The following is a 16,260-nucleotide window of genomic DNA, read 5'->3' as shown; positions in this document are numbered from 1 at the left end:
TTGAAAGAGAGTTCTTAAGCATCCATGAAATATTTAAAGTTAATCACAAGCATACTAAAAAGCATTAAGATAACAGCTTCACACTGACAAGCCTCAAATAGGCAGCTTGCCAAACTGTCTATTACTAATCTGGGTTGGCACTGTTCCCCAAAGCAGGAATTCCATTTTTATCTCTATGTCCTTCAAGTAGCTATATTAAGTTGTTTTAAAACGTAATTTTGCAAATAACTGTTTGAATAACATCACATTTCTGTCAATGCCTGCTTTCAGATATCTCTCTTTGATGCCACTACCTTTGAGGATAACAGAGCCAAACATCAGTCCAAGTAGTGAGTCTTGCTGTCATGGAGATTCCTTTGTTCCTTTAACTGTGAAAAAGGTTTTCTGGCCCTATAACTTTTATTACTAAACCCAAAAGACAGTCTCCCACTGCAAACAAAGGCAATTCTAGTCTGTTTAGAGTTTCAGCAGGTAAGAGGAGTAAGAATATTAGCGATTTTTGAAGAAGAACTGAAGAATGCAGGCTTAAACTTCCAGTGAGTGGTAAAGAAAATGCCAAATTGCAGGAACAGGGTAGCTGAAGTCTCTCTGGAGTTAAAGAGAGAAAATCTGATCACCCGTATGTGTTTTTGCAGTAGGCCTGCTATCAGCTGGGAGTCACATTACATTGTGTTTACAGCCACTAATATTGCGTATATGGATTTTAAATTCAACTGGCTTGTCTCTTCTTAATCATTTTGAATTTTATTTATTTATTATTCTTTGGCTTTCTTTAAAGATTGAGAACCTTCAGGCTGACACATTTTATGAAAATTGCTGGTTGAGTGTCCTTCAATCCTTTAAAAAAGCAGTTTAACTACAAGTATAAAGATCTGTATTTTCTGGAATATACAGCAAAAGGATGATTATCCTTGATTTTAGAAAGTTTCAAACAGATTAGGGACATGGATAGATTTAAGATTTGGACATTGATTGAAAGGATTCTCTCCCCTGGGGAAAAATGTTCTGTTTATAATCTGTACTGATTCAAGACTTTGAAGATTAGACATTAGAGGGCACCAGAAGACTACTTTGAAAGAAATGCCATTTCATTCATGGTAACATGAAGTTTTTGACCTATTTAACTCTTAACTAGCAGTGCTGATGTAATTGCAGAGGATTAAGCCCCACTGAAGAAAACTGAAATTGATTTAGAGATGGAATTAAAAATCACAGTTTGTAAAAGATGGAAACAATGGATTTACAAATGAAAGATGATTATTAAAAATTGAAAAAGAAACACAAATAATAAACCAGATGAGTGATTTGGATTATTCCCTTACACTAAATTTAAAAGAGTGGTTTGCTAGAAATAAAAGAGGGGTTTGCTGGTAGTACAAAGAGAACTTGATAAAAATGAAGAAAAGAACTCTGAGAGAAGACAGATGCTAGAACTTTCTTTGAGGATTTTAAAAGACTGTCCACAGATAGTTTATAAAATTAATTTATTTCACTAAGGTTAAAAGATTATTTTGGGGAATGTTGAATAGCTTCTTGATTAGGACTGGATTATGATGGCTATTTCTGGTAATGCTTAATTATTTTTGAGTGAGGTTGAATTTTTATTATTTTAAGAGAGATAAGATTTATTTAAAGAGAAAGGATGGTTTCAATCTGGGTACAGCAGATAAATTGTAATATTTATGTTGTCATTTCTTACAATCCCTGCTGGACTTTTGTGGTTTAATAGTGAGGGATGAGGTTTTAAAGATGGGTTTATAGATACTGGGGAAAATTATGGAATGAAGAGATGTTAGATTTTAAGAGTTAGTGGTAAGTTCTTAATATTATACTTGCTGGGGATGAAGGGGAAGAATTTTTTTTTACCTTTTTCTTCTGTTAATGCTCTTCTGCACCTTATTTTTTATTTATTTTTCTTTAATGTATCTATTTTGTAGTTGTATAAGTTTTACCTATATAATATAATCTCTAATAAAATCATTGAAAAAAGAATACCTGCTTATTAATACTTAATACTTCCCCTTTTCTAAGTCCAACTTTGAGGAGAACAGAGACAGGGACAATATGATACCATCATATTATATCAACAGTATCAGGCATTCCAAAGGCAGCTTTAAAAAGCTGTGTTACGTTTGTTACATAAATTCTCCGCAACTACAAGAAAACAATACTTAAGCAGCATTATTTCATCCACACTGACACACTTCATTTGACTAGATCCATCCATGTGGCTCAGGAGTTGTGGGAGTTGAAGTTCATAGATTGTAAAAGAACCATAGTTCCCCACCCCTGCTTTGGCCATCATCAACCTATAAATTAATTCTGAATCACCGTGGAAAGCATTTTGATGGGGAAATCTTGACAAATATTGTAACATAAAATGCATAAAACAAATTGAATCCAATCAGTTTGATAGCAAGGGAGAAGGAATGGGATGGTGGATTTGCCTCTCAGAGATCACACCTGTATCTTTATATGGAAAAAGCCACATAATCCTATGGCCTTAGGACCACTGCTTCTATGATGGTAAATTACAACTAAATTACGTTTATCAGTCAAACTGAAGTCAGACATATGTTCTTTTTAAAATGAAAAATACTTGTGAATCTTATTTGAAAGTTGAGACTAGTAAGAGACTCTTGTAAGAGGTGATTAGAGGTGGAGCTCTTGCCTCACGATCAGGAAGCTGTGAGTTCGATCCTAAGTAGAGGCTAATATTAATAAATTCTCCTGCTCGAGTAGGGGACTAGATGACCTCCAAGGTCCCTTCTAACTCTGTCATTCTATATTCTATTTTCAAGACATTTCTAAATCTACTTTTTAGGTTAGCATAACTTGAAAACCACCAAGTTTTTGTTTTTGTCTAATATAGTTTTTGTTTTTGTCTATATATTGTCTGAGGGTCAACAAGACTAGGAGAAAAAACACCTTTTGCATCTCTATTAACAAGGCAAATTGTGCATATTTTCATATCTAGGTACATCTAAAACAGTTTGCACTCTTGCTAAATTACAAATTGTTGGGCATAAAATCTTACTGACAAACAGTAATAACATATAAAGCAACCAATCACCTGCCAATTGGAGTCCTTAGCTTCTTCAGTGGGTAGTGGGATAACTAAAAGATTCTGAAGGATAAATGCAGCCTACAAAGAAAAGAAAAAAGACAAAAATCAACAGTGCCATCTGGCTGCAGTTAAAAGAACCTAGGCTAGTACATACTAAATCAATGCAATGCAAAGTATACATTAAATTCATACTGTATAAGTTTTCTGTTTTAAGCTTTTGGCTATGCAGTGGATTATTTAAAAAGAAATCATTTTTTGCATTTTGTTAGAACTGAAGCAGAGAGAGAAAATTTCCTTTCTATGCAATTTTTCCAACAAATTCTTACACAGATCAACAGCTTAAAAAGATGACAGTATTTGTAATTCAGCTACTATTACATTTATTTTTAGTGCTAATGTTTTAATTGTTACAGTTCAGTCCGAAAATTGCTTCATATTGCTTAATTTTTCATAATGGCTAATTTTGTTGGCTTACACTGTGGAGAAAGATCCCTTAAAATTATTATGGAAAATGGTTTCATTATTTTACATTTTTCTCCTGGGAAATTGCAATCCCAGAATGCCTAGATGGCCAGTCTAGAGACATCTTATGCTGTGTGAAAAACAGGAGTAAGAAAGGTCTTGGGGAAAACACAAAAAGTGGTTTAATGACCTTATTGGATATAGGTATAGGAAATATCCTATTCTCATATATATACATATACACACATGCGTGCGCACACACACACACACACACACAGAGGTCTAGGTGTGTTCGGGTCTTTTCCTGTGTAAGATTAAGAGTATACTCTTAATAAACATTTCGGTGAGGTCCCACTCGCCATCCTCAAGCTGGTGCTTTCGGCTTCATGCCAGTGCAAGCAGTGATACCTGTATACCTGTACCCGTGAAAATCTATGAAAACATATGTATATACTGTACACACACACACACACACACACACACACACACACACATATATTAGAATCAATAGATAAGTATTACTGAAGTCTCTTGGAGCAATGTATCTAAAGCAGCAGATGATAACTCTAGCACCATTCGTATAAGAAGCATTTGCTCTCAAAGTTTTGCTTTTACTTTCACACTGTAACTGTTTTCATTGTTTGCTGTTCCTTGGAGAATCTTTTCAGAAGAGACAGAGAGAAGATAGTTTTCTCTGCACACTTTTCTAGATAAATGATGTAGACTAGCATTTCTCAAACTCAGCACCTTTAAGATGGGTGGACTGGGGACTTCAGGGAGTTGAAGTCCACCTGTCTTAAAAAGTGCTGAGGTTGAGAACAGAGGCACTATTCAGCAGGTTCTGACTAGCTCTTGAGAATCGGTAGCAGAAATGTTGAGAAGTTCGAAGAACTGGCAAATACCGCCTCTGACTGGAGATTTTTTCTTCCACTGCCACGTCCACCAAGCCACACCCACAGAACTGGAAGCAAAAAAATTTGAATCCCACCATTTGTTGAGAAATACTGATGTAGGCATTTGATTCAATCCAAAAGTATCAAGTTATAATCAGCTGAAAATTCATTTTTACAATTGTGGGATTTACAAACCTCTCTTCGCACCATGCTGCATTCTGATTTATCCAGGAGGATGTTAATTACAGTTCCCCATAATCCTCCTGATATGTTCTGGCAACTTTCTGCTAAAGCGAAGCAGCCCCTGTCTAGTGACGTAAGCGCTGATCCTATTGCAAGTGAAGTGAACTTTACCTAATAGCAATGGAAAAAAAAATCATCACATTAAATTTATTTAAACATTTGCGTGGCTGCTTATCTTAAAGCACAACTCTGGATGTTTATATTTATATATTAAAACTCATCATCCCATTAAACTTTTCAATGCATTTTATATAGCATGTTGATAATTTATACATAACTGTTTAAATTAAGAACTGATTAATTAGTGTTGTTTTTAAATTATTTGCCTCAACCTAGTGGCTAATATTAAACATACGCTTTTAGGAATTAATGGAATTAAAGGATCATACAAAGTCTTGTAGGATAAATATTTTCAAACATAAGAAACTAATCATTTTCCTATAAAACTATAGTAGCACATATGCATGAAGACAAACTTTTTATCCTAAACCCTAATGAATTTTTTAAAAAATCCAAATTTAAAATATCAGTAAACTAAATTTGATTTTATCTTTTTTTCTCTTCCCCCACAATATGCAAAAAGTTTTTCTGATTCTAACAGTCTTATGCATGAAAACATTTTATGCATTAGAATGCAAAACAGAGAAAATTACAACTTTATCTATTAAACATTTTTGAATCCATGATTAGCTATCATCGATTTTGCTGAACATATAGTCTTAAGAGATTTTTTAAGTTAAATAATGTGTCATTTGTATTTTCCACTAGAAAAATAATCTTAAATGTATACAGATACCTCAAATGTATGTTGGGAATGTGAACAAGAAGAGAGTTTTTATAATGCTTGGTGCAATGTAAAACAGCTAAAAAGAATTGGATTAAAATGCATATATTAATTCCTAAAATTTTAAAGATTAACATACAATTGAAACCAGAGATATTCCTCTTGGGACTGATGAGCAACTAGTTGAAAAAAAATTCATGGAACTCTTCTTGGAATTATTTTTCTATGTGTAATAGCAGCAGCAAGACTTTTATATGTATAACAACGGAAATATTTGACACTACAATGGTAAAATGGAAAAATGGGATGGTAGATCTAGCTGAGATGGCATTAATTGATTACTTTGATGAGAAAAAAGACTGATTAATCATAAGGCTGATTGGAAACCCCTTTAGGACTTTTTGCACAAAACAGAAAAAAATTAAATTAGGACATATGGATCTGATGATTAGAAAAATAATAATAGAAAAAATGAAAGTTACACTTCTAATGACTGTTGAAGAAAGCCAGAAGTCACAAATTCTCATATCCTTTACCATGTCACCACTTTTTTCCTGTGAGATTTCAACCAAACTAGCCAAGGGTAGCAGTGTGGGCTTTTGGAAACAATGGTTCAAGAAAAAGCAAGGTATGCTTTTTCTTTCCTTGGAAGCAATGATATATTCCCATATAAGGGAGATTTCTAAAATATACTTTTAAGTTGAACAAATGTATGTTCACCTATTACAGCAGTGAATGGCCTGTGCTATAGCAATAATATGCAAGTTGGTTATTCCAACAATAGGTAATCCATCAACAGAAAATCGGATTTTCTTCTGTAATTCATACTTTTCATATTGATCAATGCAGAGAGACAAGAAAGAAGTTGTTATAACAGCTATTATTTCCAACTGCTGTCTTAGTTTATAGATGGACAATATAACTTCAGAAAGTTGGGATTATTTCATCCAGATCCTTCCACTTTTATATTTAATTATTTGGCTATAATAATGATTGTTTTCCTTCAATTACTCCTTCTCTTTTTTCCTCTCATTCAACTTATCCACAACCACTGAAAAAAAGAAATCTGTGCCCATTCTTCTCCTTGCTCAAAAGCTTTGAGTGAACTTTTTTCAGTACTAAAGAGCACATTAAAAACCCAATGTGAACCAGATGTCCAATCCACACAATGAAATGGTATGCTGCATGTGTGTAGGCACACACACACACACACACATACAAACAAACACTCACTCACTCACTTTAATAGCCTATGTAGATCAACACTAGATACAAGGCAAAATATAATGAAAACTCTTACATTGCAGCAGAAGTTAGATTAGGGCAGTGCAAAGGAATAATTTCTATCCAATTTTAGTTCTTGTTTTCAAAAGCTGTGCCATTTTGTATGCTAATCTTTGCACAGAAGCAAAACATCTGCCTTTCTTATTTATCTAGTAGCTGACAATTGCTAGAACAATTTACAATTTGATCATAATGGTGACTATGTTACAGACTTCTGATTCCCTAACCATCCCAAATAAAAAAAGAAAAGCATCGCACAAGTGATTGAGGTCTACGGCAGAGCAAACAATGTTATTTAAATATTTTAAGAACAAGTTGGTGATTTCTGAAGTCTCTTCAAAAAGATGAAAAACTTCTGTTAATTGGGAAGCCTTAGATGCAGCAAATTCCCATTTCAGTTATTTCAAAAATTCAAGGCAGAAAGCAAGCAGCGAGTTTATTAATAATCATTCGTATATATGTCAATGAAAGGTAAGAAAAAATTGCATACATGTAAACTCAAGATCCTGAGTATATTTATTGTGAACAAACAAATTCAAAGGAAAAATGATCGGCATCAGTTGTGTTTAAAAAGATCCTGCCTCTGTTGGCATTAATCCAGTGTTGTATGGCCAGGAAAGGTTAGGGAGAATCCATTTGTTTTGGTTTGCAAAACAACAAAAGGAAAGTTTCTCCTTTGTATACTGTGGTTGTGGTACAGATAAACAGTAACACAAGGACCAAACAATCTAAAATTCTTTCCTTGCTCGATGCTGAATGAAGAAATAACCACACAAGATCTAAGATGCTAAGAACATTATTTCCTACCTCTGCAGTTTCCAGCCTGGGGGCCAAGTTGGTAAATAATATTTTCACTAGAAGAACAGCACTATTATGGCCACGACAATGGAAAAATATGCAATAAAAGATGTGATTTTTACTAACCTCGGGGTCTCTATCTACCCATAATGGAATAAGCCACGCTAAGCCTTGACGAAATTGACCTTGTTCTTCACTGATATCATATGGCAAGAACCAGAGAGAAACCCAATCCTAAAAATGAAATTTCTGTTAAAAACAGTACAAACAATCTTTGGATTCTTTCCAAAGTCAGTTTACATATACTACAAACTGTTTATATATCTTCCAACATTTAAACCTATGAATTTTTAAGTCAATGAAATGCATATTCTAAACCAATGCTTATATAGCACACATAATAAAAGAATACTAGTATATTTTGTAAAGTTAAAAGCACAGGGGGAAAGGTCACCATATAATCTAGTAAAGTTTGGAAAAATGGAAGTAAAAATTAAACTAGGAACTCATTTCGCTTCCTTTACAAAATGGATTTTATATTTGAAGTTATAAATGTATGAAAAGGTTATGCTAATTTAACATTAAAGTTTTATTAAAGGTTATTGTTGGTTAAATTAAGCTGAATATACAATTAAAAACCTAAGGATCATAGAATACAAAACAAAAGATACAGTCTATATCTTTTATAGGAATGTAACTAACTATTTCATCTAGCCTAGTTGCAAAAGAGTCCTTATGGTGTATTCTCTGGAGGAAATAGCTCTGAAACAGAACAAAAAGGTTTTATATAAAAGGTTTCTGGAATTTACTGGAGAAAAGCTTAATTTCTAGATATGTTGTTCTTACTTTCAGTTTCTCGCAACAATTATGGACACCATTATTTTTAGTTCAGCCACATTTAAATGTAGTGGTGGTTACACATTAACGTAACAAAAGCAGACTTAAAAAAACAAATGAAGATATCAATTCACCTCAGTTTTTGATACTCAGTTCTCCTTCCCATCATCAAAAGGCTGAAAGAATACATTTCTCTTACTAGAAATCTTGACTGATCACTGATGGAGGAGTTTTGACATTAGTTGGGGCCCACATATGGCCCAAGGGTCAGAGATTACTCATATCTATTATAATATAGCACCAAAGCAAACCGGTATAGGTGTCTAGCAAGAGAACTTAGATTTAATTTGCATATAAGCATATAAGATGAATAAACTGATCAGATGTTGTATAGTCAAATTTCACGTTATACAGTAGGTATGTTGACTTTTATTCCACTGAATGCATAGAATGGACAATTACAATAAACCAGGGGTGTCAAACTCACGGCCTGCGGGGCAGATGCATCTTGTGCTGGCCATGCCCACCCTTATTTTAGTGAAGGGAAAAGTCATGATACATCACGTATCATGTGACGCCACAAGTTTGACACCCATGCAATAAACTGTTATATACTTTAAAAAATTTGTTACTCTCTAATGGGAGGGGGGGGGGGCTAAAAATTACCATCCACTGATTACCAAACAATCTATTTTAAGTATCTAGTCATATAACCTCGATACATTTTAAACTTTACTATACATTTAATCAGTCATCAGTATGGAGGGCAATGGTCCTGGTCCTACTTCTTACAAGCCAAAAATAAAGTATTCATGCTGCAATATAAAAATAATATCAAGAATAGTGAGGTGCGAAAAAAGTTGTACCAAGCCAGTGGTGCCCATTGTCCAACCTTTCTGGCTTGGTGGCCCAGTGGGGGGACAGAAGATAGTTCCCTGCCTGCACAGCTCCATTTGTGTGAGCGGCCACTGCTGGTATGAGGGAAGCTTTGCGTGCACGCAGGCGCTGACCTCCATTTGCGCGGCCCTGTTCCAAACATGCCTGTACTAAGCAATGTAATAATCAAAGTGAAGTTTATCTTATTGTTTTCATACCTCATCTAGAGCCTGAACACTCATTTCATGGGACAAGTGAAGCAAACAAAGGACAGCACTCTTGGTAACACCTTTTCCCATGAAAGACATGGCATTGCCTCCCCACTCAACATAAAAAGATGAGATGACCTGAAAGGAGAAGCAAAAAAAAAAAAAAAATGCTGTTCAAAGGCATCACAACTTTGTCGCAGATATCAGCTTATCAACCCTTAAAGTTAAACTCTGGAACAATTTTGAAGGCTGCTTGGGGAACTGAAAGTTCGTTTACATGCAGATTCTGTTCTTTCTGAATTCCGAAATAGCTTCGACTATCTCAATGCATACATTCAGCAATTATTAATTCTTGTCCTTACTGGACGCTGGCCAGATGTAAGATGCAAAAAATGTGTTAATTGTGTCACTTTGGGGATATACAAAGAGTGGGAAAGTTTAAAAGCCTGTAGAATTTTAATCAAGGCCTGAAAAGCTGACAGCTATTGTGCAATATATCTGGGTATATAAACTGAGAGATAATATTTCCTTTAAAAGAATTATGCCTGCATAATGTACATCTAAAGATCTGGATTACCATAATTTTATTCTGCTTATTTAAACTATCATTTAGTTCATTTTCTAAACTCTGCAAAACTCAAATTAGATGTGATATAGGATGTCTTTCATAAAATTTCTGTTATTTTTAAGGGATAGATAACAGGTGTAGCAGGAAATGGATCTGATCAGATGAATTATGGTTGAGGAAAGCTAATTCACTCTCCCCCTTACTCATTTTGTTGCAATTAAGTATACTAACTGAAAAGATACTACAAAATCCCTTGTCACATTGTAAGGCTCCATTCTTTCCTGATCTCTCATTTAGACTGCAGTCCAGCAGGAAGATTTTTTTCTTATTAATTACACAAAAGTTTCTCTAAGACTTTTTTCAGCTGCGAAGTATTTTTTCTAACACAATGATGAACATATGATATTTAAATTACACATAACAACAATTAAAAAATATTATATTCTACTGGGCTCTATGTTAAAATGTTAGAGTCTATTTGTGGTGCTCTCACAAAGGAAATGATTTGAGGATTAGGCTTTTGTTTTTAGAAATTAACCAAGTAATATGGAAGCTATTTGAAAATAAAATCCAATATATGTATTTTCTATCTAATTCATGTTCAGAAGGGTAACTATTATATGACAAGTGTGTTTTATAAAATTAGCAATAGACACACATTTGTAGCCCACAGTAATGAAAGGTGTAAACATACAACAGTTATTAATAAAACTATTCATTGACCAGAACCTGGTAAAATACTACATTAAATGTTTTCAAAAGATGAGTTCCCTAGAAGAACTTCCAATTGTACAGGACACAGTGAAACTTGTCCCCCTTCTCTCTGATGAAATCTTGGCTGGAGTATCAAGCATTCTGTTTAAAGCAGGGTCAATCCACTCTTTATTTCCCAATCACACAAAATTTATTCATTGTTCATTTACCTCAAGAAGCCCAGCTAAATATTTCTTGCAAATCATGAATGGCTCCACTGTGACAGAGTATGAACTCCAGCCTGGCAATGCTGTGACATGAACCATACTATTTAATGTCCTTTCCAAAAACGGTAATCCATAGAAATGAGGGGCATCTGTTACTCGCAAATACTGCAGAAGCTTCAAAGCTAGTTCTGTTCGGAAATAGCCAGTAAGTTCCAAATCTTTCCTGTAAAAAAATAGAGAAAAAATAGGGTATTAGAGAGCCAGTTTGGTCTAGTGGTTAAGACACCAGGCTAGTAACCAGGAGATTGGGACTTCTATCACACTTTAGGTAGGAAGATATCTGGGTGACCTTGGGCCAATCTTTCCCACTCAGACCTAGGAAATAGACCACAGATGTCAAACTCAAGGACTGCGGGCCGCATCCAGCCTGTGGGGTGCTTAGATCTGGCCTGCGGGGCCACCCTGAAAACAGTGAAGGATTGGGCCACGGTGCCTCTGCCAGCAAAAACATCGCTTGGAAGGGCTGTGTGTGGCCCTCCTGAGCTCCATTTTGGCCTGCAACAGCCTCCTGCAGCGCTCTGCCAGTGAAAAACTGAGATTGGGAGGGCCACGTGTGGCCCTCCTGACCTCTAATTTCACTGGCAGAGCGCCGCAGGTTATCACAGCCAAAAATGGAGCCTGGGAAGGATGCTCACAACACGAGTTATGTCAAACTGGCCATGCCCACCCTGGTCATGCCCACCTGGTCCCTGAGGTCAAACATAACTCTGATATAGTCCTCAATGAAATTGAGTTTTGACACCGCTGAAGTAGACAAAGGCAAACAACTTCAGAAATCTTGACAAGAAACCAGAAGGAAACTTCTGAAGGACTCCTGGGATTCTAATTAAGCTTTGAGGAGGCCGATTGTGGTCCTGGGACATCAGATCTTCAACTTTAAGAAGCAAATAATTATACTAATGAATTTATTGCTGGCTATCTCATTTTATGCCATACCTGTCAGTAACAGACATGAAACGGAGTAGAAGTGTATTAAAGAAAGCAATCAATTCTTTCTGCAATTGTTGTCTTACAGCTGTCTTTAGCTCATCAGCTTCATCTTGGGCCGGAGATTCTGGTGGTACCACAAGATCTAATAGAGATTTTGGATTCTGCACAGGAGATCAAGGCATAACATCATTATAGAACATATGTTTCATTACCTATTCTCCAACAAAGCATAAAACTCAAGTTGAAACTAGCAGTTGACATGCTTTTTTCATATTAGAAATAAGCTATTTAAGAATAATTTTTCTTAATACAGAATTAATACGCTGCATAATGGAGATCGCCAGTTACTCAATAAACTAATTTCAATGAGATAAAAATTGAAGCAAGCAGATGGTAAGAGTTTCCTGGCAGAGATATGACAAATTTACCCAATGGTTTATTAATTGACACTGACACCTTGGCTACAATCTACCAGATTCAGTGAGTTTTTGAAATCAGTTTTCTTTTGGTGAATATATTTAAATGTACTTCCTGTTACAAAAGTCATTCTATGGCAAGCATGCATTTCTCCTAATCTAAAATTGATTTTTATTCTGAAATCATGATTGTTTCTAATGCACATGCTTCTTGTTGTGGAAGCTCGTGCATAGAATAGAATAGAATAGAATAGAATAGAATAGAATAGAATAGAATAGAATAGAATAGAATAGAATAGAATAGAATAGAATACTTTATTGGCCAAGTGTGATTAGACACACAAGGATCTTAACTTTATATGACACCTTACCTTTATATGAGATATCTTTTAATAATGGTTGGATAAAAATCTAATGAATGAATGAGTGAGTGACTAATGGGACAAAGGCTCTTTTTCTAAAAAGAGTCCCTAGAAGGGACTCCTCCTCCAATTCATTCCAGTAGGCTGGGTCAGGATTTTAGACCATAGTATGGGAAAAAATTGTCATCTTCTAAGTTAGATTATCCATACAGAGTACTCCATCCAAAAAGAAAAAGAAAAGAAATTGACCCCTTCTTATACTTATTATATACACATAGTAAGTATACTAAGTAGAGATAGTCTTTTGAGACAAATATAACAGCACAGATTTGTATGTACAGGAGTACTCTGGTATTCATTATAAATTGGTTACAAGAAATGTGATGATTACCTAAAATGATGAATACTAAACACATTTTTCCCATAAGGAATAATGTAGTGAGTGACAAGGCAGCCAATACCGACATTGAGTACCAAACAAACATTGAGAATTGGGACAAAATGTTTGTGCCAAAATGCATTGATTACCAAATTCAATTGAGTTTCAAAGCAGTTGAATACCAAGGTACAACGGTATATGAAAATACATAATCCGTTGAAATCAGGTGTTACTCAAGACCCGTACATGCTTCAGGGCCACGTCCAGGATCCATTTTAGGTGCTCAAACTCTGAAATATTCTTCTGTTCTTTCATAAACTTGTTTAAAAAAGATATGACATCAGCCAAAAGTTTTTCATCCTCTGAAGACGCTGGAAGCACTTGAAGAAACCTGTTACGCACAAACCATAATGTTGCACATGTAGCAGTATCCTGTCACTAGCATTACATGATTAAGGTAGTTTGCTGAAATATAAAGTTAAACTTAGAGACTGAAAACAGCAACGTGCTGATGCTAAATATAAATGTCAGAAATACAAAGCAGATGAATACAAGAGGCCTTTTTAAAATAATAATAAAAATAATAAACATCAAAAAGTTCAACTATGAAACACCATATTTAAAAAAAAAAACATAGCAGAAGGAATGGTCAAAGAAGAAATGTATTGCCTTTAACTTTTTCCCTATCCTTTATGCATTTAGCCTCCATGGACCATCTGTATATTCAAATCATACAGCCGGAAAATTGCCAGAATCAGGCATCTCACTGATCTAGGCATTCCTAACAATATTCTGGCAGGCAGATGAATGCAGTGCTTACAGTAGGAAGGGAAAAAGGGCCAAATATGTTTTGTAGCACTGCTTTATCTTTAACCAGCCTGTGAATGTTAAAACTTCCTTTTTGGTTGCTAAATACAACTGATTTACCGTTTTCAAAGGCATGTCTTGCTGCAAAAAAATGCTTGGGAAGATTCTAAAGAAACTGGCTGTCTTTGAAAATGTTGAAGCTAAATCTACAGTGACAGATGGCTTTGTAGTCAGTTAGGTACCTTGTTCTTACATACCAACCTGCTTAATGCTGTTTGCCAAGCCAACGATTTGAAAGTGGCTCCACCAGGACTACCGCTGCACATTAATGCCAGTCTATCGTTCAAAATATAAAAAATCATTTTTGTGACAGCAGCCCTAACTTCCCTGTGGGATGCTGCTTGAGTGATGGCATTAAAACAATCCTGCAGACCGAAGGTTGCACACGTTAACTTAAGGATATTAATATCTTCTGAGGAGAGCTTTAAAGTGCTGGAAAATCTGCATTTAAAAAAAAAGAACGTTAAAATGACAATTAAAGGATTTATTTTAAAATAACCAACGAATATAGCATCTCAATTTATATTTTGTTTTTTCTTCTTTAATCACATTAATTTAAAATTTTATCTTTTTGGTTTTGTCAATAGAATTTGTCTTCTTGTTCTGTGGGGCAGTTCATGAAGAAATCTTTCACTACAGTCCTTTTTATAACACACCCATTACAGAATACACAAAAACTATCACAAAAATACGCCCAATCAAGATTGAAGCTACGGAAAGTTTAAGGAAAAACTAAGGATATGGGAGAAATGAACTGCCTGTTTTATTGCTTGTTAATGATTTGGAGAATGGATCTCTGGCTGGAAAATTTATTAGGAATCCCTGATTTTAAAACATTCTTGGGTTCCTGTTTTCTCTATCCCTGATTCATTAATCATACTAGCTGGAAATGGCAGGATTTGAAGTCTAAGATTCCCAACCCTATTCCCAAATGGAGTTTCAGTGTTTTATGGTAGGTGCCATTAATTAAAACAAAAGTATAAACATTTCCAAGTGAAGACCCAAAACTAAGTCAGGACTGCTCTTTTTTTAAATACAAATTGGAACAACAAAATGAATAGCTTACTGTTCTGCTGCTGTCTCATAACTGGCAAGTGCAACTAAATTATCTGCTCCATGGAACCAAGACAAGTTCCAAGCCATTTTTAGCATATCTGACACGTGTTTTGAAGCCCAGAATTCACAAGAAAATGGTAACACCACTGAGTTAGGACTGACAGCATGATGTGCAGAGAGTTTAATAGGTAGATGATACCTTTAGGAATAAAAATGGACAAACTGAAAGTGCTGTTTTCAGAGAACAAAATTTCTACTGATCACTATTTGATTATAGTCATGGTAAGACTTCTAAAATATTTCTTTACACACTACTCTTACAAATGTATATATAATAAGTTCCTATTAAGGTTACTGACAGTCTCCACATTAATCTACTTCAACCAATTCTATAGAATCAGTTGATCATAAACTAGAACCCAATTGAAAAATAACTTTCTTATACCCCATCTTAAGTTATACCTTGAACAAACAGCAAGTCAACAGGAGCATTGTAATATTTTAGCTCTGTGTATTGATAGAGTATACACACTGAATTAAGACATAGTTTGTTTTAATCATGGTTTAACAAAATATAGTGATTGAGGTTCACACATACTTTGGTTTAACAAAATATAGTGATTGAGGTTCACACATACTTTCAATTAAGGCCAGCCTATCATTTATTGCAATAAATTGAAAACTACTAACTACATTTAAGCCACAATTGTAGCTTGTTTGATTTTCATCAGCATGAATGAACTCAGACCTTCTGCTTTGCAAATCATGGCTTATGGTTAATATATGAACTATGTCACTTTGGACTGCTCAAACAACCTCAACCATTGCTTAAAATTCTGTGAGTCGGTGTCCCGTTTTTGACCGATGCTAGATGGGAAAATATAATTACAGAGTAACAAAAGGAAAAAAAATGTGTAAACTGCTTACAAAAATACATAAAATTCAGGTATTCTCAACAGAGTAGTGTTGTGGGTGGAAAGGAGCAACATAAATTGATCAAAGAAAGCTTTCCCTACTGTTGCCCCCACCCTGTGGAATACTTTATCTCCCCCACCTAGAGGTTAGGTGGGCCTCTACTCTCCTGGCCTTCCAAACAGGAGTCAGAATATGGCTCTCTGGCCGCACATGGGAAGCCTAGAGGAGCATGCAGGCCCGAGGCTAGTTAGTCCTTCAAACATACGTGAAAGGTTTTCTAGATTTTTTTTTATTTAAAATATTTCCTTCACAGTGCAAAAACCAATATTTCTGC

At 35.0% G+C, this 16,260-nt stretch overlaps 1 protein-coding gene across 1 annotated transcript in view; it reads right to left on the bottom strand.

The window, feature by feature from the left end:
* The window catches only part of RTTN (rotatin), a 107,236-nt gene that overhangs the window by 45,530 nt on the left and 45,446 nt on the right, over window positions 1-16,260 (bottom strand). Inside the window, exons 23-31 of the mRNA XM_026699448.2 lie at window positions 15,022-15,210; window positions 14,157-14,396; window positions 13,335-13,479; window positions 11,938-12,092; window positions 10,945-11,164; window positions 9,463-9,591; window positions 7,658-7,765; window positions 4,618-4,776; window positions 3,074-3,145 (exon numbers count right to left, since the gene is read on the bottom strand). Coding sequence (XP_026555233.2) covers window positions 3,074-3,145; window positions 4,618-4,776; window positions 7,658-7,765; window positions 9,463-9,591; window positions 10,945-11,164; window positions 11,938-12,092; window positions 13,335-13,479; window positions 14,157-14,396; window positions 15,022-15,210 — 1,417 coding nt within the window. The remainder of the gene's footprint in view (window positions 1-3,073; window positions 3,146-4,617; window positions 4,777-7,657; window positions 7,766-9,462; window positions 9,592-10,944; window positions 11,165-11,937; window positions 12,093-13,334; window positions 13,480-14,156; window positions 14,397-15,021; window positions 15,211-16,260) is intronic.

This window comes from Pseudonaja textilis, chromosome 3 (genome assembly GCF_049901715.1).
Source record: "Pseudonaja textilis isolate UNSWEBS1 chromosome 3, rPseTex1.2, whole genome shotgun sequence".
Classification (NCBI taxonomy): Eukaryota; Metazoa; Chordata; class Lepidosauria; order Squamata; family Elapidae; genus Pseudonaja; species Pseudonaja textilis.
Note: the sequence above shows the minus strand (reverse complement) of the source record. Positions and strands in the feature narration are given on the sequence as shown.